Source organism: Molossus molossus, unplaced genomic scaffold, assembly GCF_014108415.1.
Source record: "Molossus molossus isolate mMolMol1 unplaced genomic scaffold, mMolMol1.p scaffold_m16_p_20, whole genome shotgun sequence".
Lineage (NCBI taxonomy): Eukaryota > Metazoa > Chordata > Mammalia > Chiroptera > Molossidae > Molossus > Molossus molossus.
In genome coordinates, this window is record NW_023425356.1 from 10,497,604 (window position 1) to 10,523,081 (window position 25,478).

At 40.3% G+C, this 25,478-nt stretch overlaps 2 protein-coding genes across 9 annotated transcripts in view; one reads left to right on the top strand and one right to left on the bottom strand.

Annotated features, from left to right (window-relative positions):
• Positions 1 to 18,655, top strand: part of RBM15 (RNA binding motif protein 15) — a 43,243-nt gene extending 24,588 nt beyond the window's left edge. Inside the window, exons 1-8 of one of the 8 annotated variants that reach the window (XR_004960869.1) lie at positions 7,385 to 7,428; positions 9,276 to 9,297; positions 9,398 to 9,438; positions 10,474 to 10,754; positions 11,372 to 11,539; positions 12,512 to 12,687; positions 13,499 to 13,608; positions 15,062 to 15,081. The gene's annotated coding sequence lies outside the window, so the exon portion shown is untranslated. The other 7 variants (XR_004960868.1, XR_004960867.1, XR_004960866.1 and 4 more) reach the window with 7 other exon arrangements.
• On the bottom strand, positions 1,635 to 25,264 carry SLC16A4 (solute carrier family 16 member 4). Its single transcript, XM_036272090.1, is given in 14 exon segments — positions 1,635 to 1,684; positions 1,687 to 1,791; positions 11,839 to 11,872; positions 11,874 to 11,933; positions 13,115 to 13,323; positions 15,270 to 15,499; positions 15,501 to 15,557; positions 15,559 to 15,685; positions 15,933 to 15,980; positions 17,421 to 17,582; positions 17,745 to 17,888; positions 18,628 to 18,761; positions 25,180 to 25,213; positions 25,216 to 25,264. Coding segments are annotated over 14 exon segments (1,443 nt in total).
• Between the last annotated feature and the right edge of the window lie 214 nt (positions 25,265 to 25,478).

A 25,478-nucleotide genomic window follows, 5' to 3' on the forward strand; every position in this document is an offset into this window, starting at 1 on the left:
AACCAACCAGGGCTCCCTTCTGATTTTTATCTGCCACACGTACTTGGGTGTGGGACCAGCCAGTCCACGCCTTCGCCCCTTCTACCTGTCTCGATGCACGGCTTTAATTTCGTAGTTGTAGGACTTCCATTCACCTGAATTTCAGGCAGTTCTGAGTGCTGGTTGTTCTGTAGTTTAATTGTAATTTTGATGTGGTTGTGGGAGGAGGCCATAACCGTTTACCTTCGCTGCCATCTTGACTGGAAGTCTTCAACCCTTTAGATTTTAAGTAGGATCAACTATTTTTTTAAGGTAACTGAGATTTCAAACCTGGATTAATTTGATTCAAAGTTTATACTGGGCCTTGGGGAATGCAAAAATGAATAAAACACCCATCTTGTTGATCTTGCAGACTGATAGAGATGGTTGACATGTAAGCTCACATAATACTCTGTTAAAAGTTAGATGGGGTTCCAGATGAGAAAATGCCTTAATGCTAGAGGAGGTGGCCTTTGAGTGAATCAGGTTGGAGAGAACAGGTGAGAGCCTGGTGAGGGAAAACCAGTCTTTGGGGTTGTAGCTGGTGGCAAACCTGGAACCAAGGCATCCACAGGGAGTGAGAAGCTATGGCACTTTGGAGCTAAAACCAGGCTTTCAGTTTAGGATTTTTCTCTATAGGGAATCAATAGCTATTTTAAAACATAAAAGAATGGACGAATGTAATAATAATAACAATTACAACTATAGTAGTTTAAAGGAGCAAGCTAAAGGAGATGCTAAATGAGGTTGATTTTAACAGAAAACTCGAGGTGTTTTTTCCTTCTTAAAATTACCAAATAATGAAAGGCTTTCTATTGACATGTAATTTCTTAGTCTAAGTGACATTAGATAATATAACTATTTCATATTTAAAAAATATCCTTTAGTTTAAGGATAGCTCCTATTAAAAGCCACCTATTCAACTTTCATATAAAACTTATAGTACTAAAGACATATCTAGATATTTAGCTAGAATATTTCAGATAATTAGATGTAGTGAAAAAGTAGTGTTGTTTGGGTAGACAGGAATACTATTCAAATTATCTTGAAATAAAGGATATTTTCTGAGCAATTCTTATTTTTTTAATTACATAGGAAATTTAAGAAACAAAATAATGCATAGAAAATAAAGAATACTTCTCAATAAGCAAAGATGAACTTTTTGGGAAGTGTGTATAATATTTAATATTCATTCAGATTGCAGTGTTCTAGTCAGTCAGTGGATATATATAATACTTTTTTAAATTAAGGAAAATAGTTTTCTGTCTTCACATATCTTATTGTTTGAATTACCATGGCACAAGAAAATTGGGTTAATTTATTACTACAGTACATTCTGATTTTTATTTAATATCTAAGATAGCTGTTTTAACTGATTAAAAGTGTTACCTATTAAGTACTAACAAATGGCATGATTTCAATTGCTGATACCCCTTTCTTACCACCAGTTAGACGTTCTTCAGAATGCTAAAGAAAAGGGAACCTTAAAAACTATTTGGTTTCCCTTCTTATTTTACAAGTGAGGAAACTGTTCTGAGCTTTTGTTTCTGGTGACATTCCTATAGGTTTTCTTTTGTTTCCAGTGATTTAGTAGTTTAGTCTTTCTTTTGTTAAGCTCACACTTGATTGTAGTCCTCTCTCCTTCTGGTCCGACTCTGCTTTTCCATCTCTCAGCCAGTGGTACAAAGAAAAGGGAAACTGAAGAGAGGAGATAGCATGTGCCAGAGAAGTAGAAGGAGCCATTGTAGGTCTGAGTGTAATCATATAACCAGCCTGGAAGGAAGGAAAGGTTTCCATTAGCCAAACCTTCCCATTAGTCACCCTCACCTATGAACTGTCCTCGAAGAAAGAGGCCTCAGGTACTTACCAGTCTGCATTGTGACCCATTAGAAAGTTAGTCCAGCTCCTTACTTTGTCTTATTTTCTACTGATGGGAGTTACTTCTATCAGTTCCACCTGAGTTAGGGACTTGACCCGTGGAGAAAAAGTCATTGTGGACCCAGAACTCATCTCTGATCTTAGCATGGAAGCTGGAGAAAATTTGGGATGCCTGCCATTTCATTTTATGGTGAATCTTATTGGAATGCCACCATTCTTACAAAGAAAATAACTGTGAATTTCTAATGTTTTCCAAAGAAAGAAAATGAGAGAACTGATTTTCTTTTTTCCTTCACTGAACAAATGTTTGAGTATTTACTGTGTTCCCAGCAGTGTGCTTATGGGTTGAGGATACATTAATGAACCAGAACAGACATGGTCCCTGACCTCACACACTGTACAGTGTAGTGGAAGGTTAGGTGTTAACCACATAAATTACACAGTAATAAAGGCTATGAAGGGAAGATTTGGATGCCCTGATAGTATATGAAAAGGAACTATTTGGTCAAGTGAGTTAAATGATGACTATACTTCTTCCTGAAATACTCTTTCAAAGCAAGAATGGGGAGGGGTCCTCAAAATCATTTGGCTAAAGGCACATACTAGAACTTAAAGTGAAACACTTTTTTAAGAAAACTGTGGTGGCAAAGAATATTTGCAAAGTACCAGTATTTAAACACTGTTGCAAAAGTCAACCCTGTGAAAAAGGCTAAAATAACATCTCTGTATTGGTATGAAAATAATTTTGACCTCACATACTTCCTAAAAAGGTCTCAACTCACTAAAAAATAAAAATATATGTACTCTTGCTCTGTCGAGCTGTTTGCTATAGTTTTCAAGATCATAATGTTACTCTAACTCTGAAAAATGATGTAATCTGCTAGCAATGTATTAGTTCAAATAAAGTCATTTAAAAAAAAAAAAGGTCTCAAGACCTTCTGAGGGGCCCACTAACCACACTTGACAGCCCCTTTTTTAGAGATTATATGCATATTATATATGTAGATGCAAGCTTACATTATGACTTTTATATTTAACCCCCTCCCCCCAAAACTTAGAAAGGTAAAGTTATTATTCTGATCACTCATTCAAAAAATTTTGGTGCTATATGTTGGCACAGTTCCAGGTACTGGGGTATACCCATGAACAAAATAGATGGGAATGTGTCTGACCTTATGGAGCTTACATTGTGTCTTTTGATTTTTGTTTATATCTTGGAACATGATTTCTCACTGGAAGTATAGAGTATCTCCTGTTCTCTTTGTTCTCTTATTTGGCTCTGATACTGAATTTTTTTTATTTGTTGTTTCATTAGCTTTATGTTTCTTGTTCTTTATTGAATGAATGGAATGTTTTGTAGCCTCTTAAATTCAGCTAACTTGAAGTTGCTTTTTACTTATTGACTCCTTGTTTGATCAGTGACCTCAAATGTTTCTTGGAGTTAAGAAAGAGTGGAGTGAAACTGACTGGGACAAGTCCTTGTATTATGTTGATTGTCACTGACCATTATATACCTGAGAAATAGGTTACCAATCTCTCAAAACTCCTCTAGAAATTTCTAGAAAGGAGGGAATGTCGTAAGCAGCAGCACCCCCTTTTATCCCTTGTCATTCTTGCCTTACTTAGTCCCACCACTACACCAAATTTACTAGTATACACATAACCTATAAGTTATGAGACAGCAGTATTAAAAATAATACTATGGGAAAAGACTAGAAATTCTTAGGTGTGGAGATAAATAGTGCTAAAAGGTCAAGAGAGCACAGCTAAAAAATAATGAAGATGGGTTGTTGTTTTTAAGAAATCCCAGAGGGCCTAAAACAGTTTAAGAGAAAACTGCTTATAAGCCTTTCATTTCACCCACATGCACACATTTAAAGTCCGAATGCTGCTTTAGAAACATTAAAGATTAAAATATATTTAATATATTTTCTTACCAGGGTAGGGTGTCACTTAGAATATTCTAGAACTGTTTCCATGTATTTCCATGCAAAATTTAATGAAGTAATTTGTTTTACATCTGTTTCTCCTATTTATACTTGATAATCGAGATATTAGTATATATTTTTATCCTACCTCTTAAGACCCATTGCCATTTGATAGGATTATAATGTACAGTTGAGTATTTAGTTTTAGGAGTCCATTTGTAACAGCAAATAGGAGGTGAAACGTAGGATGCAGGACTATATTGTGTTGTTGATCAATTGTCTGATGACAAGCCCGGCCAGTGTGACTCAGTGGTTGAGCGTCGACCCATGCACCAAGGGGTCGGAAAATATTAGCTGTCATAATCAGGCTTAGCTTTAAGTGGCTTCTAGGTAAGTTAAATTCAGAACTTTGTTAATATTTGAAATATCTGCTCTATTTGGTTGGAATAATTAGCCTTTCCTCACCACTGAAAATTTAAAAGAACCTTGTATATTTGGTTTGATTTTATCAGATCTCTGTGCTTTTTTGATAACTGTATGAAAAAGCTGTATAATAGCATGCTTTTAACCCTAAATAGTTTAATGCTTTTGAGTATATATTTTTTAAATAAATTATTATAGGTAGTTTAAAAGCCACTGTATTTTAACTGTTTTAAATGGAAACACACGCATAAGTTGACATTCAAAAGACTGGGTTACTTTGTGGTCATAGTAAAAGCACTGTGAATGGCACAGGAAGTCATGACTAGGTATCAGCCACAATTCAGGAAAGTATGTGTACATCTGAGTATCACTCCATGCTGGTGTTCTTGTATGTAGCCAACACTGGGAGGTACGCTTGCACCTTCCTAAGCTGCAGTGCCCTGTGAGCATTTCCTTGGTGTGTCCAGACTGCCTGCATTGGACACCTGAGATGCATGTTAATCGTGTAGATTTGTTGGTTCCCCTCAAGTGTACTTCACCCTGGATGGCACCTAGTTGATTCTTAGGCACAAAAAAATTGTTCTTCAGATTACTTCCTTATATCTATAGCTATAACCCATGATTTGGGCAAGAATGTCTAATAATGTTTCCTGTAATTAATTAATTAATTATTTATTTATTTATTTATTTATTTATTTATTTATTTATTTTTCTTTGTTGATTTTAAAGAGAGAGAAAGGGAGAGGGAGAGAGAGATAGAAACATCGATAAGAGAGAACATCGGTTGGCCATCTCCTGCATGCCCCTCACTGGGGGATCTGGCCCACAACCTAGGCATATTCCCCGACCTGAAATCAAACCGGCAACTTCTTGGTGCATGGGTAGACACTCAACCACTGAGCCACACCAGCCGGGCTTCTGTGATAATTTAAAAACAACTAATAAGATAGGGCTCAGCTTCTTTCAGTAGTATTGCAAAACAGTTTTCTTACAGTCAACACACAAGGGATTAAAATAATCTGTCAAATTTGATATGTAATCTAGGATTCTAAATTCACTTGATAAAATATCAACATTTTAAAACTATTCAGCATCATTTTGTGGGTTAAGCCATACATGTTTAAAGATGAGTTTAACATCCTGTCTAAAAAGTATTCATATTGCCCTGGCTGGTTTGGCTCAGTGATTAGAGTGTCAGCCTGCAGACTGCCTTTGGTTGCATGCTCAATTCCCAATCAAGGGCACATGCCTGGGTTGCAGGTTTGATTCCCAGGCCCAGTTGATGTGTCTCTCTCACATCAATGTTTCTCCTCTCCCTCCCTCCCTCCCTCTCTCTCTCTCTCTCTCTGTCTGTCTCTCTCTCTCTCTCTCTGTCTCTCTCCCCCCCCCCCCTTCCACTCTAAAAATCAATGAGAAAACATCCTCAGGTGAGGATTAACCAAATGAATGAATAAATAATAAAAAGTATTCATACCTGTAATATCTCAGACCTTGATTGAGCTCAGTTATGAATTCTTTTTATTAGTACTATTAAGTGCATTATTGGTCATCTTGTGAAAACTTGAAATAACACTCAAAAGGCCCTTAATTCCAAAATTCCTTGCCGCTAATTAAAGACAGTAGTTGAGAATTCTGTAAGTAACTAGCTGGTGTTGAGCCAGAACTTGCAGCTGATGGGCTACAGTACAGGCGCAAGCTTCCAAGGTGTACAGAGACAGTGATCTCTCATCCCCCTGGGGTCACCAGAGCGCTCAGCCATGTTTTACTTTGGGTGTGCTATACAAATATTTTCTGTATGTGCCATGATGGGAAAATATGTACAGATATTTTCGATAATCTTGGGAGATGTGGTTTAGCAAATTTCAACCTCGGTGCCTTTTAAGAGCGGAACTCTCTAAAGGCCCCATGATAGACACTTGCAGTAAGATTTACTGGGCATACTTGGCTCTGTGCTGTGGGTTTTACTAAAAGGATTGTGGTCTGTGTTAGTATTTTGAAGCTTGATTCCTTGGCCTTGCAAAGGAATATATTTGCAAGGGAAGGATTAACACCCCCCCCCCCCCTTTCTAAACATACTAAAGAGCTACAGTCGGCCCTCATTTATCACGGTTAATCAATTCCAGGCTCGACTGTGATAAATGAATTTTCACGAAGTAGGATTCTTTTAGTATTTGGAACTTATTTTTGATATTTCTGTAGGGATTCATCAGTTCTAGAAATACTGAATCAAAATAAAATTCTGTGTGGCATTGTGGTTTGTGGGGGAAGTCACTGCATAAAGAAATGATGTACATATTCCTTTGCCTCTTCAGGGTATAATACATCCCTCGAGATTTAGAGGACAGGATTTTGCTTTCTTACTTGTCCCCCACATACTCCCACCCTCCAAAGGCATTTATAACAGACCAAAAGGTTGAGTTGTTTTGTTTGTTTATTTTCCAAATACAATTTAAGGCCATAGAGAAATTCCCAACTGATAAGCCAAGATGACTGATAAATGTAGATGGTGTGGTCGATAACAGGTGGAATGAGAACTGGGTGGAATATTTGTTTAATATTGTATCTAGCCTGGCTTGTATGGCTCAGTGGTTGAGCGTTGACCCATGCACCAAGAGGTCTCCTGTTCGATTCCCAGTCAGGGCACATGCCCAGGTTGTGGGCCTGATCCCCAGTATGGGGCAGGCAGGAGGTGGCCAGTCAGTGTTCTTTGTCATCGGTGTTTCTCTCTCTCTCTCCCTCTCCCTTCCTCTCTAACATCAATAAAGAAAAAAAATGTTTTAATATTGTATCTAAAGTGAGGGTGGAAGAGAGGTAGGAAATGACCTATCATTTCATGAGGAGATGAACTTAGCTATGTTAGTAGGACAGAGGCAAATTTAGATGGATGAATTTCCATCTAGCCAGTGTCCTTTCTTATAAAACACAGATAAAGAGTTAGTGCAGAATTACCAGTCTCACTCCTTGTTTTTTTTTTCTTTCTTTATCCTCACCTGAGGACATTTTTCCATTTTTTTGTTCAGATAGAGTGGGAGGGAAAGAGAGGAAGAGAAGGAGAAACATCGATGTGAAAGGGACACATCGAGTGGCTGCCACCTGCACAACGCAACCAGGGCCGGGGACAAACTGCAACCGAGGTACATGCCCCTAGCAGGAACCGAACCCGGATCTCTCTGGACCACAGGTCAGTGCTCCAACCGCTGAGCCAAACTGGCCAGGGCATCCATGGTATTTTTGATGAGGTGTGAGGTTGGCAAATAATAACAAGAGAGAGATGTACTCCTTTAGGAACTGGTTAACTTGAACTTGTGCTAGCATACAATCCACTTATAATTATTTTGTATTAGAAATGGCTTTCCTTGAGTTGTCGGAAAAAAATCACTTTTGTGAAGTACCTGCTGGGTTGAGTGCAGCTTTAGTATAACTTAAGGTCATTCTTTCTATACCACAGCTTAGAATGTCTTCATTTAAGGTAAGAAAATGGAGACGTAGGTTACAATGGCTTACCTAAAATTTCTATTAATGAAGTGGAAGAAGAAGAATGCCCATTCTGTTCATTCTGTTTTAGAGCTTGCAGACTGCTGTTTTCAGTATTAAGTCCTGTCAGTGTGTGTGGCTGAGTGAGCGCTGTGCTGGTGCTCAGTAAGCTATGGAGGAACAGTAAGAGAGCAACCGTGTCTTCTCTGTGTCCCACGTAGCAGCTAACAGAGCTGGGCTCATAAGGTTCTTGGTGACTAGTGAATGGATACTGAGTTATCAAATAATTGTGTTTTAAGGGAGTTTTCAGAAGATAAGTGTGATTGATTTAAATATATATGAGCATATTATATACAGTCATCGGTTGGGAATGGGGGTTATGTGGAGGAGAAGGGAACTACATTCAGTTTTATAGTCAGCTAATATAGACCCTTGGTTTTATTTTTACCTGAAACTGAGCCTTTTGTGTTTGTTTTTCTTTTTAATTCTCGCCTAAGGATATTTTTCCATTTATTTTCAGACAGAGTGGGAGGGAGGGAGGGAGGGGGGGAGAGAGAGACACACATTGACATTGATGTGAGAGATACACATTGATTTGCTGCCTCCCAAACAACCCCAACCAGAGCCAGGGACTGAACCACAATTGAGGTAGTGCCCTTGACTGGAATCAAACCCGCAACTCTTCAGTCCGTGGGCCGATGCTCTAATTGCTGAGCCAAACCAGTCAGGGCAGCCTTTTGTATTTTGAGCTCACATGCCAAATGTCTTTGGATAGAAGATTAGGAATTTCACATAAGTAGCTTACATCTGACTTGTATGTTGGAGAATATGATTCATTATATAGTTGCTTTTTTGCCCAGTGCACTATTTTTGTATTTATATTAATTTCTAGCAGGTTCACTGTTGTTAACAGAGTCTTCTAGAAATACAATAATATTTTAAAATAGCAATATTTTTCTTTTCCACAACCTTCCAGGGCTTCCATCTTGATGCCAACAGGTAGATCTGGTTGTCAGCTACCACCAAAAAACAAAAACAAAAACAAAACAAACCAGCTGTTGGGTTTGGATAAGTGATGACATTTGGCCTACACTTAAATCTACTGATCAGCCTAGGTCAGAACAACCCTCAAGCTGACCTAGTCTGAAGCAGGCCATATTATTAACTATGAATTTGTCACTAAGTGTTGCAGAGGAACTGGAGGGGTGGGCCGTGGGGTGTAGTGGGCATAGCCGTGGCTTGTGGAGGGAAAGGTGTGTGTTGTTGGGGAGTAATTTTAAACTTCTCTCCATTTCATTCCCTGGTCAGAGAGTTTCAGCAAAGGTGTGATAAAGAATTTTGTTGCTACTATATTACCATAATCATGGTTTTTAAAGGTGTATAAATAATTTTCTTGCCCACATGCTGTATTTACATTTTTTTAAAAGAAAAAAAGTATATTTTTAAGAAACTAAGTTATGATTCCTTTGGGTTTTTATGCTTTCCCCCATTTGTTTGTTTTATTCAAATGTGCTGTATAGGACTAACTTATTTTTCTTTTTCGTTTCCATACAGGAAGGAGAAAAATACTGTTTAGGTAACCGATGTTACCATTATTAACTAGTGTTTGAGGATTACTGTGGAAAGTTTTACTATTTGCTAGACTCCTAATTTAAAATGCCTGTAATCTTTCATAGGAATTACACCTTTTGCAATTTGGTAATAACAGAGCTAACAGGTAAGTTTAAAAACATGAGAATCTCATACAATCTAGATTTTTGTTGAGAAGTTAATATTTTGCAAATAGTAAACCTGTTGATTTATATAAAGTTAAAGACAGTAATGGAACTGTTGAGAACTGAGTGAATCTGTACGTCAGCATTTCTGACATTTCTTTGGCAGTTGCTGCTAGAGTCAGATTTAGGAATACACTCTAATGGCCTTTGTCAAGTCCTGTCATTTCACAGAGAAATTAGTTTACAGAGGCAAAGACTTTCCTGAAGTTTCTCCCTTCCACCAAGTGTGCAGTACAACACTGCAGTCAGTGAGAGCTCATGGTATAGAGATATTATCATCACCTTGTTTAAGATACTCTGAGCAACTCTCATACTAAAACTTCTGTACATAAGCCCTGGCTGGTTTGGCTCAGTGGTTGGAGCATCGGCCTGCAGACCAGAGAGTCCCGGGTTCGGTTTCCGCTAGGGCATGTACCAAAAAAAAAAGAAAAAAGTTCTGTACATAAGCTTTCAGCAGCTGCCTTAACACATCCTTTGACTTTTTTTTAGAACTTATAAAATTTATAGTTGCCTAAATAATATACTCAGAATTGGCAGGTAATTCTGTCATGAGCTTCCTTTCCCTCCACATACAGAGCCCAGGGTATTGTGCTTTGGTTAACAAAAGTCTCGTAAATTTTTTTTTTTTTTTTGACTCATTGACAATAAGAAATGTACCTTACGTAGACTTAAAATACATAGGTGTGTGTGTGTGTAAAATAAGAGTTTCACAATAAAGTGATGCACTGTTTTCTAATCTGCTCTGTTGTAGTCTGCCTTTTTCATTAAAAGATAAATAAAAAGCTCACAACCCAACAAATTGATTTCAAGACCCACCACACATCTACTACTTTTCCTTTTCAGGTAGTGATCCTCACAAAACTTGCTGTGTCTTCTAATATACTGAACTCTTTGAATATTTTATTTTAAGATGTATACAAAAACCAGAACATAAAATCTCTAAACATGTGGTTGTTACTTGCCTTTTTCATTTGAAGGAGATATTCTGTGCACTGGTTGTGTTATCTCCCTATACCTTTGGCCTAATAGGCTGCAAAGTTCCAGGGCATCATTGGATGACAGCCAATGAAGAAGGATCAAGGATCAAGATGGAAAGAAATGTATCGGCAAACTGTACTTGGACACTGTTTTCTGTGCCTCACTGACCTGGGCACTGGCCATAAAGTAGTTCTCCAGGCATTTCTGGTGTTCGGTCTCCTTTTACAAGTCCCTGTAGAACAATTCTGGCTTGAGTCTTAAATTCTAGCCTGCTCGCCAGGTATGAGGTATAGACTGAGTTAGACAACATGGGAAGATGTGTGTTCATTCGTGCAAATAAGGATTTGGTTATATATTTGTATAAAATTTTCTTTTAGAATAGGTACACCTAAGCTAATCCTCAGAGAAAGGTGCATTTTTTCCCTTCCAGTAATAGTCTTTGTTATTAGACTTTTTTTTTTTTTTTAACATTTTCTTTTGATATTTGCCTTTTCTAAGTCTTAAGTTTATAGAGGTGCAAACCTAATACTATATAACTTAGTTTTTAAAAAACAATAGTGGGCAAGATTGGATCTTTTTTTTGTCTCCCTTTAGGACTAAAGGAGGCAAATGTAAGTTTTAGGTCTAATTTTTGTGGGTGGTTGGAAATGCTGTAGTAATTTGTAATTCAAATATATTGACAATTATAGTATAGAAGATACCAAAGTTTAAGTCATTCCCTAAAATGTTTCTGTGTGAGTAGTCTTTTAAGTCTTGGATTAAATGTCCAGTCAGGTAAAAAGTGAGTGAAAAACAACACACTTCAGTCTTAAAGCTAACTTACATGATCAGAACTCTCCCAGTTTTTACTTTACTTCTATTTAACTTTCACCAGATAACCATATATCCTCTCCACAGAGATTCTGGCCTTTAGGCCAAGCATCCTACCACCTTTGGTACAGATAGAAAGTGAAGGGCCTCCGTCCCTCTCTGAGAATCGGAGATGCTGAGAAGCCCTGGACACGGCTAAGAGCAGAGGAGGTCAGGCTTGCAGTTTCAAGCTAAATAAAAGTGACTCCTGCTTAGGTAAGGATAGTGGTTCTTTCTCTTTTAAGCATCATAGATCTTTGAAAAGCCAATAAAACTATATTGTCTTCCCAGACAAGTAAACAGTCCCTGCTCTAAGATGCCCACGAGGATAAGAACCTACTTAATGCATGTCTGTTGACTTAACCCTCAGATTCTCCTGGACTGATGTTGGAGTGTGAGGGTCGGTACAGGGACAGCACAGATACCCATTTCTTCTAACTTGATAGATATTGTCATTACATATTTCTCGGTTCATCATTTTCTTTCATTTGCTCAGAATATGGCTAAGCTGTTACTTGCTATAGGTGGCCCAGAAAGGACAGCTATCCCAAACAAAGAAATTGGCAAGTCTCATAAATCTGTGTACTATACAATTTCCAGATAGATCAACCTGTAGAGATTAGAATTCAGTGTTAGCCAGATTGAGGGTGAAATTCTGTGGAGACCTATGCCTACCAAGGGACAAATACTGTTTATGTCATCTCAAACTGTGAACCATTGACTTCTGGGTGATTTGGGTGGCCTTAAGTTTTTTGGTGGTTCAGGGGTTACTTTTTTCCCCTGAACCACACAGCTCTTAGCTCTGTTAGAAAATATTATTTACAATCTAGCTGACAGTGGTTTTCTTGAATCCACCTCAGGCTGAGTACTGACCGTTGGTTTATAAGAAATCAGATATTACGAGGAGTTGATTTCAACTTTAGAAAGGTTGGCTTTTGCCTGAGCCTCATATGACCTGCAGCACTGACACTAGTATCACTGTGAAGCCAGAATTTTCCCAGGGATTGTGTTCCAGCACACGGGGGACCTAGTGCTGAGAAGAACCCAGAAATTGGTATGTCAGTGCCATTTGGGTCCAGTCAGTTGGGGGTAAAATGGAGAAGAGTTTTTTTTTAAATGTCCCTATTGAAATACAATGAACTCTCAAGAGACAAGCCGCCTTGGTCAGCAAGGCCCTTTTTCTCTCAGGAACTCTTCAATATTGTGTCTTAGAAGGAGCCAAGGAAGTTTCTGGAACTAAACAGAAGAAGTGAACAGAAGCCTAACCTGGGAAACTGATAAGGAAAATGGAATCCTTCGGTCCCATAAGTTTTCATTTCTTGCCTGTTCATGTGGACAGTCCTCCCATCATTCCAACCCCCAAGGTAAGATGAATAACTGGACCAGGATATAGCTACAGGGTTTCTGGGCCTTGGCTGTGATCTTTTTTAATTATAAAATTAATATAAAATATGTATTCTCTCTTTTTTTTTATCCTCACCTGAGGACATTTTTTGCATTTATCTTCAGATAGAGTGGGAGGGAGAGAGGGGGGAAGAGAGAGAGAAACATCGATGTGAGAGAGACACATCAACTGGTTGCCACCCACACAACCCCAACCAGGACCGGGGACAAACTGCAACCAAGGTACGTGCCCTTAGCGGGAACTGAACTCGGGACTCTGGTCCACGGGCCGATGCTCTAACCATTGAGCCAAACCAGCCAGGGCTATGGATTCTCTTTGGGCAAGATTATTATTAATCCTTGCTTTTGCTAAATGGTGTAACGATGTTAATGAATGTGTCTACTCACCAGTACAGGAAGTACCAATGCCAGTTAACCACCAGAGAACATGGCAAAGAAGATAGTGTAGGTCAGAAGTAGTGGGAATGTGGCTAAAGGAGCGAGCAGATTGGTGATGCCGCAGAGGACCTGGTAAGACTTGAGGTACTGATACTTTTTGGTCCAGTTTTGATCAGCAATCCATCCAGAGAGGATCAGGCTGACAGCCTCAGTGATGCCTGGAACAATTTTGAAAAGGTCTTATGAAATCCTAATTCCATTTTCTCAGCTCCTGTAATACATGTAAATACCTAAGGCTTCTTTTCCTAAGTAATATGGCTTTATCCTGAGGCTGGAACGTTGGAGAAAAAGGTGGTTTCATTTGTCTACCAATAGATATATCATTTATTTAAGTATTCCAGACACATCTAATGACATACCAGAAAGTTTATACCACCAAGCTGGGAATCCCTGCTTACAGAGGACTTCAGGCTCAGGAAACCTTCCTCAAAGAGGTTTTGCAGGTGAGAAAGTGTGATTTCTTTAAAAACTATTAGGCCCTCAGGCCATTGCCCTAGGGAAGTCATAGGGAAATCATTTAACATAATAAAGTATGTTTGAAAAAAAAAAAGATGTTGGGATTCTTTCTTATAATTGCATATGAGCTTTCGATAATTCCTCCTCCAAAGGTTATTATGCTTAATTTGAAAGTATGTGGAAAGTCTAGAAATAGGAAATCATATTTTGAACATTTGAGCTACGATGTAACTGGAATAAAATGTAAGAAACGCATTTTTGTTTAATTTCATGATACCAAAACGTTCTTATCCTTTATCCTGTTATAAACTAATGTAATGTTTAAATACTAAGAGATTTTCACCAAGAGTAGGTGAGCTGTGATTTTATACTTCAAATCCTTCCTACGGTTGAAACAGAAATTGCACCATATACACACACAAAAAGGAAATAAAAATACAAAATACTACCATTTCTGTATTTTTACAGTTGTTTCCTAGGACACATATTGAGTTTTTATGTTATGTTCTTTTGTTCTATTGTATAGCCCTAATCTGATATAAATTGATACTACCAGCCATTTGAGTGAAAAAGGCAGTTTAGCTATGTATGTTTTTTGTGTGTATACATAAGCTTTATTTGATTTAAGCAGAGTACCTTTGCAGTTGGGCACAGAGTGCATTCAGTTTTGTAAGGGCTTGATAAATAGTCTTGCAAGAAATTAACAAGAGAAGAGTCAGTGTTGAGCTACTGAGAATTTCCAGATAATTAGAGCAAACCGATTCTGTTTTATCCCCTCTCATTTTTTTTAGACTTCTTTTGTCAGGTGAGAAAACATATTTGTTCTTGATCAAGCATCCTATTTCCATACATTTTTACACTCAAATAAATTCTAACTTACATTCTAATTTATTTTAAATATCAGCCAATCCATTAGTGACTAGCCTCAGCAGGTATATTTATGTCTTACTATGAGTTCAAGGGGAAGAATACTTAGCTACAAATATTAGTAGAACATTTCTGAACACTTACAATGGGCCAGGCACTATCCTAAACCTCATATGCATTACTTGTTTAATCCTAATAACCTTATTGGGGTAGGTACTATTATCCCTATATTACAGATGAGGAAATCAAGGCACAGAGAAGGCATGTAACTTGCCCAAGGTCATACAGAGCAAAAACTTGAACCTGGAAAGTCTAGCTCCAGAATCAAACCTTTCAACCACTGCACTATGCTGTTTACCGGGAATTTTGCCTTCTTGAGTGGCAGTTGGCACTAAGCACTAGCTTTTTAAAATACAATCTTTCAATGAATACTTAAAGTCTACTGTGTCAGACAGACATCTATGAAAAACTAACAAGACCTTTGTTTGAGTATGAGGTTGCATTAGGCTTTCTTTTTTTTTTTAATCCTCACCCGAAAACATTTTTCCTTTTCTTTTTTTTTTTTTTGTTCAGATAGAGTGGGAGGGAGAGAGAGAGAGAAACATCGACGTGAAAAGGACACATTGAGTGGTTGCCACCCGCACAACCCAACCAGGGCCGGGGACAAACTGCAACCGAGGTACATGCCCTTAGCAGGGGCTGAACCCAAGTCTCTCTGGACTGCAGGCTGGCACTCTAACCGCTGAGCCAAACCGGTCAGGGCTGCAGTAGGCTTTCTCACCAGCTAAGGAAATGAGGTAGGAGGCATCCATCATGTCAATCCCCAGTGTTTTGGCTCTGGCTACCAGGTGGGAGGTAGGGATAAAATATGCCCACTGACCGAAGAGAAGAGACCAGGTAAATATGCAGAAGAAAGGATTCTTTAAAAGAGAAATACCACAGAGGGTTTGTTTACAGCTCCACCAAATAACCTTTTGCTCAGAACTTGCTTCATTAGTTATTAGGAACAGTGTTCCTGTTTGGCCTATTGTTGACCTCTTCATTTTGATTTTGCTAGTCTATTAAACTCATTGCAGTGTGGTGTGTCTGTCCCACACCCTGCCTCTGGACCACTTGCAACCAGACTGCTACCTTTATCTTTCCTATCAGAATTGCTCTTGTTTGTGATGCGGATGGGTCTCAAAAGCATACTCGGCCCTGGCCGGTTTGGCTCAGCGGCGTCGGCCTGCGGTACAGAGAGACCCGGGTTCGGTTTCCGCTAAGGGCATGTACCTCAGTTGCAGTTTGTCCCCGGCCCTGGTTGGTCGTGCGGGTGGCAGCCACTTGATGTGTTCCTTCAGGTCGATATTTCTCTCTCTCTCTTTTCCTCTCTCTCCCTCCCGCTCTATCTGAACAAAAAATGGAAAAATATCCTCGAGTGAGGATACAAAAAAAAAAAGCATACTCGAAGGCACCAAATTCAGTGTGATAGCGCCAAGTAACATAAGGGCACCTAAATAGAAATTGAGAAGTTGTTAAAAATTACCTCTATTTCACCAATACTCTGTGTTCTTAGGCTCAGAAGAGCCCCACTATTAAATACTCATAGTATGATTATTCCTTGAGATACACTACTTTGTCTCCTGATTTTAACTGAAAGTATTTAAATCTGCCCTGGCCAGTTTGGCTCAGCGGTTAGAGCGTCGGCCTGCGGTCCGGAGAGACCCGGGTTCGGTTTCCGCTAAGGGCACGTACTTCGGTTGCAGTTTATCCCCCGCCCTGGTTGGTCGTGTGGGTGGCAGCCACTCGATGTGTCCCTTTCACATCGATGTTTCTCTCTCTCTCTCCCTTCCTCTCTCTCCCTCCCACTCTATCTGTACAAAAAATGGAGAAATAACCTCGGGTGAGGATAAAAAAAAAAAAAGTATTTAATCTGATGACTTGTTAGCCATACATACTGCTGTATCCTTGTGAAAATGGTGTCCTTTCTAAATACAATACCAGAAAGCTGCACCAAATAGATGGTGTGGAAGGACAGAGTAGTATTTGTGCTAAAGGAAAAAATAAGGGAGGGGAAGGTATTACAAATGTTAGAAAATTACATTGTGTAATGGGTATAAATTTAGGTATAGTAAATATAGAATTTGATGATGGGAATCATTTGGAAGCTGCCTTGGAAGAAGGGACAGCCTTTGATCTCATGACATTTTAATTTCCTTGAAAGAAGAGAGATGTCAGTTTTGCCTTTGAAGCTGAGTAGTTCTTGGTTTCAGCATGGCCTGACTAAAGCTATAATGTGTGTGGTGCTTCTGGGATCTGCCATCCTGTGATGGACTCAGCGGGTCCTGTTCACCATGAGGCTGCTGGGAAACTGCTCTGTGAATCTGTCTGTTTCTCTGGAAATAGACATAATACATATGTGTATATCTTATTTTCCCAGTAATGTAAGATTATTCAATCCAGATATTTTATCTAAGGCACAAAGAAGATTGTAGAATAAATGATTTTCATTCATTTGTGAAAATTTATAGCTGATAGTATATAAAAGATTAAGTATTAAAGGAACATAATCTTTTTAACCATTTTTTTTCCCTCCTTTTTTTTTTTTTTTTTTTTTTTTGGTTTTAGTGAGTCTAATGGAGGAGGCATTTTTTTTCTTAAAAGGGAAAATTTGAAAAGAGTGCTTTGGTGGTGGAAAGGGAGGAGAGGGGTGTCCTTTTCTCCCCAGGAGTATCGCTGACCCTGCAGGGTGATTCACAGCCCACAACATACGTGCGCCAAGTAGTTCAAGCTATCTTACTTATACTGTGTATTCTCCAACGAGGAGGAGCGTTTTTTTTTTTTTTTTGAGAAATTTCCACTCTCACCCCAAGCATCTTCACTTCCAGTCACCAAAGGGAGAAAACAACTTGAAATCTTGCAGTTGATAGGTTAGAAACTTACAATGACTCACCTGTCCAGGCATATAGATCTACCTGGACTTTTGTAAAAGGTGCAAAGAGAAATGTCAGTCCTATCCCTGAATGGCCAATAGCTGTAGAAAGTGCTAATCGTTTTTTGAAGTATTTGCTAATTACCACCATTGATGCTTGGTATGAGAAAGCGGAACCCAAACCTAAAAAATGTAATAGGTTGGAATCACTTACATAAAGTGGCTTGGTACCAGACCAGATATTCTCCTAGACTTCAGATCATGAAACTAGGCCTTTTGGACCCATGGACAGTAAAAGGGAAGGTTCCTAGTTCCCTTTCTATAGCTTTTTTACAGTGGACTTACCAAGTAAAAATCCCATAGTCACACAAAGAAAGGCAATGCTTGTAGCCCAGCTGCTGATCAGATATCCACCAGAAATAAGAAAAGCCCCAAGAATGGATGTGTTTTTCTCTCCATATATGTCACAGATAATAGCAACCAGAGGACCTTGGGAAAAGAGAGAAAAGCAGCACACAGTGAGTGTGCTCTGGCATCCCTTAATCTCCTGACATGCAGTTGAAATGAGCAGCCAAAGGAAAACGGAACTCCATTTTGGAGTATTGTGTGTCCTTCAAAAAGATGTCTGGATTGGGTTTCTTACCATTCCCAGTCCCACACTATTTTGCTTTCTGGAAGAAGAATACATTTGTTTCTTAAGGAAAGGATTGTAAATAAGCAAGTTTGGAGGGGAAGCTTATTGAAAATACATTGTAAAACCTCCACAAAAGGTTTGCCTAGAACCATAAGGTAGCCTATGCCTAGAACAAGGTTTGCTTGTTAATCTGCACACGATAGCTCCAAATAGAACTAAAGGAAAAGGAATTGGTTCTCCACTTGTTTTGAGTATGCTTAGATGATCAGATCAGAACTCCATGGCCTGACTTCCCAGTTGGCAGGCTGGCTCACTAAACCTAGGTTAAGGCACTGGCAAGAAACATGGCATGAAAAATTCAATCATGGAATTAAATAGTTGGAGTTTTCAACTTTCTTTGTTTGAACTCTGTAATTTTTCCCATTTTACCAAGTTAAATGGAGGCTTAAACACTGCGAGTTTTTACTTTTCTCAGTTATACATAATAATGAACCTGAGTTTAGCAATGCTTCTGTTGTGAATGACTGACAGATGAGTCTTGGAATTACCCTCTGTGGTCCTCCTTGAACAGTGAGCTTATTGCTGGCTTCATACCTGCAGAAAAACTGAGTGATGACATGAAAGAGCCAATCCAACCAGTTTGCTCTGAGGTACCTTCAAATTCTTCTTGAAAAACCACAAAGAAGATCGCAGATGTCTTGATCATCCCCAACACAAACACGTTGATCTAAATCAAAGCAGACCAGAGTCCAAGACAGGTGGAGAGTGAATCATTAGAGAGTTTACAGCTGATTGAGGTTCTGATTCCCTCTACTCACCAGCATTTACCAGTTTGTCTGGCAATTCCTCATACATTTTATGTTTTTGGGGGGTGGTCATCTCCTGAGAGCTTCTCTAAGCACTTTACGTGTAAGTGTTTCATTGAATCATTCGCAAGGTGTATCACTATTGTGTTACAGATCAGGAAATTGAGGTTTAGATTATAAATTGCTCAAGATGGGGATGCTGGAGCTGAGATTTGAACCCAGATTGACTAAATCCAGACCAACCACTACCCTACTGTTGCGTTACAAGAACATATCTTAAACATAGTCAGGTCTAGTTACCTTTGTGAGAGAAGCGTGCTGATCTAAAAGATGAATTGTTTCTATCAGTTCTTAGGTTAGCTTTGCTTTAACTGCTCTTGAGCTAAGTACACTCCCTCCTTTGATATATAAAGAGTGTGACCATGGCCCTAGCCGGTTTTCTCAGTGGTTAGAGCGTCGGCCGGCGGACCGGAGAGTCCCTGGTTCGGTTCCTGCTAAGGGCACATATCTCAGTTGTAGTTTGTCCCTGGCCCTTGTTGGGGTTGTGTGGATGGCAACCACTTGATATGTTTCTCTTCCTCTTGTTCTATCTGAAGATAAATGCAAAAATGTCCTCGGGTGAGGATAAAAAAAAGTGTAATTTATCCAAATTGAAACTTTTGACAGCAAAAGGGAGCGATATTGTGCCATAACAAGAAGGGTCCACCTGGTGACCTGGTTGGGTCATGTGCCCATCCTTTTGTCCCACCTAACCTTCCTTACTTGCATCACTTCTTCCCATCCATTAGGAGGAACGCTTCTCTGAGGTCAGGTGTTCTTTCTGTGGAGTGCTAGCATTTGTTTCCTGGAATTCTGACTGGCCTAGGGCAGTGAAGAGCAGGAGTCAGGAGGGAAGAACTCCAAGGGAAGCCACTTGTCAGACTCTGCACGCACTGTCTCCATGCGCTTCCTGTCTTTCCCTTTCCTTTTTTCAGTGGCCTTGGATTTCCAAGGCACTTTCTCTGCTTTCAGTCTGGCCATGCATTGGTTCAGAATCACAGACCCAGAGTTGCCTTTCCCTGATTTCTCTGTCCATCTAATAAAAAGTTTCCAGTGTTTTTGTAGTCATCTCACCTTATTTTATATCAGTCCCATAAAAAGTGATTAACTTTTACAGTTTTTTTTTTTTCCTTTATTGATTTGAGAGAGAGAAGTGAGAGGGGGAGAGAGACAGAAACATCGATGAGAGAGAACATCAATTGGCCGCCTCCTGCATGCCACCACTGGGGATTGGGCCCACAACCTGGGCGTGTGCCCTGACTGGGAATCCAACCGGCTACCTCTTGGTGCATGGGTCAACACTCAAACCACTGAGCCACACCAGCCAGACTCACTCTTACAGTTTTCATTGCCACCCACATACTCAAGGTGCAGTAGTTACAGTACCATTCTGCACAGTCAGCCTCCTCGGCCTGAACCCTGGCTCTGCTTCCTACTAGGGGTGTGGTGTTGGGCAAGCCACTTCACAGAAGTTAAGCTTCCTCTTTTGTAAAGTGGAAATGAAGTAAATATTAGCTAGCTCATAGGACTGAATTGAGAAAGTTCTGGTAAAATACTTAATATACATGTTCCTCAACTTATGCTGGGGTTCCACCCAATAAACCCATCAGAAGTTGAAAATATCCTTAGTTGAAAATGCATTTAATATACCTAACCTACTGAACATCATAGCTTAGCCTACCTTAAAGGTGCTCGGGACACATTAGCCTACAGTTGGGCAAAATCATCTAACATTACTTTATTAAGCATTGGATATCTCATGTCTTTATTGCTTTTGCACCATCGAAAAGTCAGGAAATCATTAAGTTAAGCCATCGTAATTCAGGGACCATGAAGTAGCATTTAATACTCAAAACTATTAACTACGATTTTATTATCTTGTGTAACCATTCTGCTTTCTTAAGAATCTCAAACTTGAGTGTATAATTGCCTACCATATCTCTCTAACTCATGTCAACTCATCCAAATGAAAAGCTTTCTCTTACTCCACGCCCACTTTTCATTTCTCTCGATTGGTACCATCTACCCACTCAGTTGAGTCAGAACCTGCCTCCTCTTAGGTACCTCATTCCCTTAACCCCTACCTGCTAAATAAGACCTTCCCCCTTCGTCCCCAGCTGGACTTGTATTTTAGACTAGTATTATTTCCTGTCTGGGATAAAGGATTTAAATCTGGTGGTGCTCCAAGGTTGCAAAAGTTATGGGTGGTGAAGAAGAGGTCCCTTGATATATTTTTTTCATTTTGATTTGATGGAAGCTACCAGTTTGTCATTGTTTAGAGTGAACAATGCTGTGGACACCAGGGCTACGTATTCAGAAGTGAAACATTTTATTAGGCCCTCATTCCGACAGTTTGTCATCCAAATGTTCCCAAAGGTGTTTCTATAGGGGAAAATGGGGCTGCAGAACATGAAAGAACCTCAAACGACCCAGACTTGTTTCTGTCTGTTCAAAATACACATCCTGGTGATCGCGCCCTGTCATAAGCAAGGAACGTACAATGAGGCATCATTCCGGAAAAGACCCTCTTTTTCTGTGGATGTGGATTCTGTGCTGGCATCGAAAGGATGCTGACCTTTGCATCCTGAATGTGGCTAGCTACTGGTCCCCCCAGTTCAGACCTGTCCTCTCTGGTCCATCTTTGATGTCTGGGCAAAACAGCAATGAGTGATACGACTTGTCTAATAACTGAGTCTGTGTCTTTCACTGTGGAATCAAGAAAGCCGAGATCAGCCTTTGCACCTACCCTGCTTCCCTGCCTTAGCTTGTAACCTTCCAACTTTGTTTCTGTTTTGACTCAAAGATATTAAAAATCTTTTCCCAAAAGCCTGGATTTTCCCTTAGTTAAGCAGACTAGATAAATCTGTATTTCACCCCATGCTTTGGACCAAGGTGGCTGGGTTACAGTCCTGTCCCAGAGTCCACATCAGACAGTGTCAATGGGCTCACCCCCAAAACAAGCCCCTAGAAATTTTCCTATGGCTGATTCAGCCCTGTCATTTCCTTTTTATCGTTAAGAGCACACCTCAGCCTCATGAGAGCTTCCTCACCCAGATCATTTTAATTAAAATACTGTCTTGGGACTGAGTCTGCCACAGGGGCCCCTTTTGAATATAGAGTATTAGGCTTTGTCAGAAGTTATTGTTTAATAGCAAATTTTCTTCTACCTTAGATCCCTGACCTTCACAGACAAAATAAAAAAATAGTCTGTTAGGTTATCTCCACTTCCACTCATCCCAGCACCCCACTTTACTGGCTCTTATCAAGGTTATCAGAGACTTCCCTGTTGCTACACTAAGAGCCCCTTGTCATTTCTGTGGTACCTGACTTCTCAGCAGCATCTGCTCATCACTTCTAGACATTTCTGCCTTTGCTTCGGTGACACTGCATTTCTGGACCACGCTGACTTCTGACTGCTTCTTGGTTTCCTCTGGGCAACTCTACCCGTCCCCTAGACATCTGCTTCCCCAGGGTTAATTGCTCTTAGTTGCTCTTCTCCCTCTCCCTGGTGGTTTGACCTACTCTGCTTCATCATTCAAACTACTGTGGATACTGATGACTCTGATTTCAGGGTGTAGATCCTGTGCTCCAGATGCACAGACTATGCTGAACACATTGGTTATGCCACATGTCCCTCAGACTGTGTTCAAAAATCAAACCATCCAATGTCCCTTTTGCATCCATGTTTCTCTCTCTCCCTCTCCCGCTCTATCTGAACAAAAAATGGAAGAATGTCCTCAGGTGAGGATAAAAAAAAAAATCAAATCATCCAAGCCATCCGCAGATTTCCCAGCTTCTTCCCATGTCCCGCAGCTCAGTGAATGGCCTACATCATCCTCCAAGTTTCCCTAGCCGACAACCCAGGACTCTCGACTCTCTTTCCCTGAACTGCAGTTACTATCCAAGTCTTACAGGTCTGCCTCCTCAATATCGCTCAGATCTGTATTCTCTCCATCCTGTTGGTACTTCCATAACTTAGGACTTGACTGTTTCCCACCTAGATTATTACATCGCTCCAACGGAGCTCCCTGCTTCCAGGCCTATCCCCTAGCAATCCATTATCCACCCTGCAGCCAGAGCTATTTTCCTGGAGTGCAAATCTGATCCCATTACTCTCCTGCTTCATTTTTTTTTTTTTTATTAGCTCCTCAGAACCTCAAGATAAAAACCAAGTTTCTTAATATGCCATACAAGTCCCCAGCCCATCTCCAATGTCAGCATGTATTATCTTGTTTATTCATAAGTCTGTTCATCAGTTAGTCCGTCCACCCACCAACAGGTATTTATTAAGTGCCTACTATGTTCCAGGCTATTAACTAGGGTCTGCGCTTACTACAGTACTGAGCATACAGTGGTGAGCGAACACGTGGTCCAGTGCAGTGAGAGACACTACTGAGAGCAGACCTGCCAGTATATAAAGTGTCGGCTTAGAACGAGGCCTTTTTAAAATGTAGGGAGCACCTGGAGGACATTTTGTACTTGGATTTTTCACTCACCTTTTCAGGAGCTCATCTGTTGTAGAAAAATACTTGTAACACATGCACTCACTGAAGCAGTCATCTGAGTGTCCATGGCACCACTGCAGGCCGTTAGCCGGAATTAATTGTTAACATTTTGAGGGCTTAATATATCTTTTATGCTTTTATAAGCAGCATCAAATCCCCCAAAAGTGCGACATTGTTTATTAATCTGGTTATGAGGCAATTTTTCTTATCAGCAACTATATTGGATAAATAACTTCCTATTGTCAGAGGATAATCTAGGTAAAATAAGTGTGGTTATTAGGGAGAAAGATGGGAAAGCCAGATGGAGATCTTCAACAATTCCAGTCCTGCAAAGCTTGTGATTGGAGAGTGGGATAGCTCAGCCACAGGAAGGGATCTCAGATTTAGGGTGTCCTTAGCTTGATTACTAGTAACATTGAGATTCCACATTCTTTGGCAATGATGCTAACATTTCACAAATAGTCATCTGGTTAGGGAGTTGTATTACACAAGTCCTGGCTGAGGAGGCATGAACTACTGTAGGGCTGGGGGGACAGAGAGGATCAGGAGGGAAAGGGTATCTGCATGAGCACATCTCAAAGTTCAGTGATTTTGGGGACACAAGGACCTGTGGAGCTAGTGCCTATCTGCAGGGTTGTTTGAGGCATAGCTATGATAGGATTCACCAATATTCTAGAATTACCATGACCATGCTGATGATTTGGACAACTGCTTTGTCACTTAGCCCCAAGAGCTTCGGAGGATGAGGGAGAGAGAAGGTCATTAAGAAATGAGTACCTCGCCCTGGCCAGTTTGGCTCAGCGGTTAGAGCGTCGACCTGCGGTCCTGAGAGACCCGGGTTCGGTGTCTGCTAAGGGCGCGTACCTCGGTTGCAGTTTGTCCCCGGCCCTGGTCGGTCGTGCGGGTGGCAGCCACTCGATGTGTTCCTTTCGCATCGATGTTTCTCTCTCTCTCTCTGTTCTTCTACCTGAACAAAAAAATGGGAAAATGTCCTCCGGTGAGGATAAAAAAAAAAAAAGAAATGAGTACCTAGTCCAGTTGCTTATGAATGAAAGAAAAACCAGGCTCCTGTTTCAGAATCTACATCCTCTCCCTCTCCAGACATGTAGAAATACAGTTGGCCCTTGTTTATCACAGTTAATCAGTTCCAGACTCTCCCACGATAAATGAATTTCCGTGAAGCAGGATTCTTTCTTTATACATAGCCACCCGGCGCTTGGCGCTTCCACCCTCAAGGCTCACTCTGTCGCGGCTTTTTCAAGTATAGTATTTGAAAAAACTGCGACAGAGTGAAGTCGCGAATGTCGAAGCGTGAAGTGGCGAGAGACGACTGTACACATGCAGCCCAATTCTAGCAAACTTTGTGGTTGGTGGGGAAGGGTTGGGAAGTGAATGGCAGGTAGGACGGAGGAAATATTCCCATCCCCTGTGAGTGAAGGAGATAGCGGCCATCAATTATGTCTGCTGGGCTGAGCTGGGGACCTCACCCCAAAACACTTTTTAACACTTCCAAGTGGTGGTTAAATGTATGATTGTCCCCAAATCTAATTGCCATGTGGGCAGGGCAGAGCTGTTGATGGTGACTGGAGCATTCTGTGGTGTAGGAATGGAGGGAGGCGGAGGAGGAGACCAGATGGCGGTGTTTCTGCTTCTGCTCAAGGTGGGCCTTTCAACCTTCTGGGTTCACTGTGGGCCACTGACCTGAGCAGCTGCTGGCAGGGTCTGGCCTTGCTCTGCCCCCTTTCCATTCAAATGCCAGTGATTTCATAAGTGATCTCGTTCTCCAGCTTTCAGGCAGTAGGAAGTGACGCACAGTCATCCATCCCCACCTCCATCCGGGGCCTGGGTGTAAGGTTGGGTCTTCCTTGCCCTCCTCAGCATGACACAAGTCCCTGTGATGAACCCAAGATGTAGTGGATTCGGTTGGCAAGAAACAGATCTAAACTTTTATTTTTTCTCTGTGGTATAAAACCACTTGTACTGTAAATTTTTTTTTTTTTTTTTTAGCTCACCACTTTAAAAATAGATGATTTCCTCCTGTTTCTAAAGTTGTTTATAGACTCTAGTCTCAACCTGAAAAATGCAAGCAGGTTGT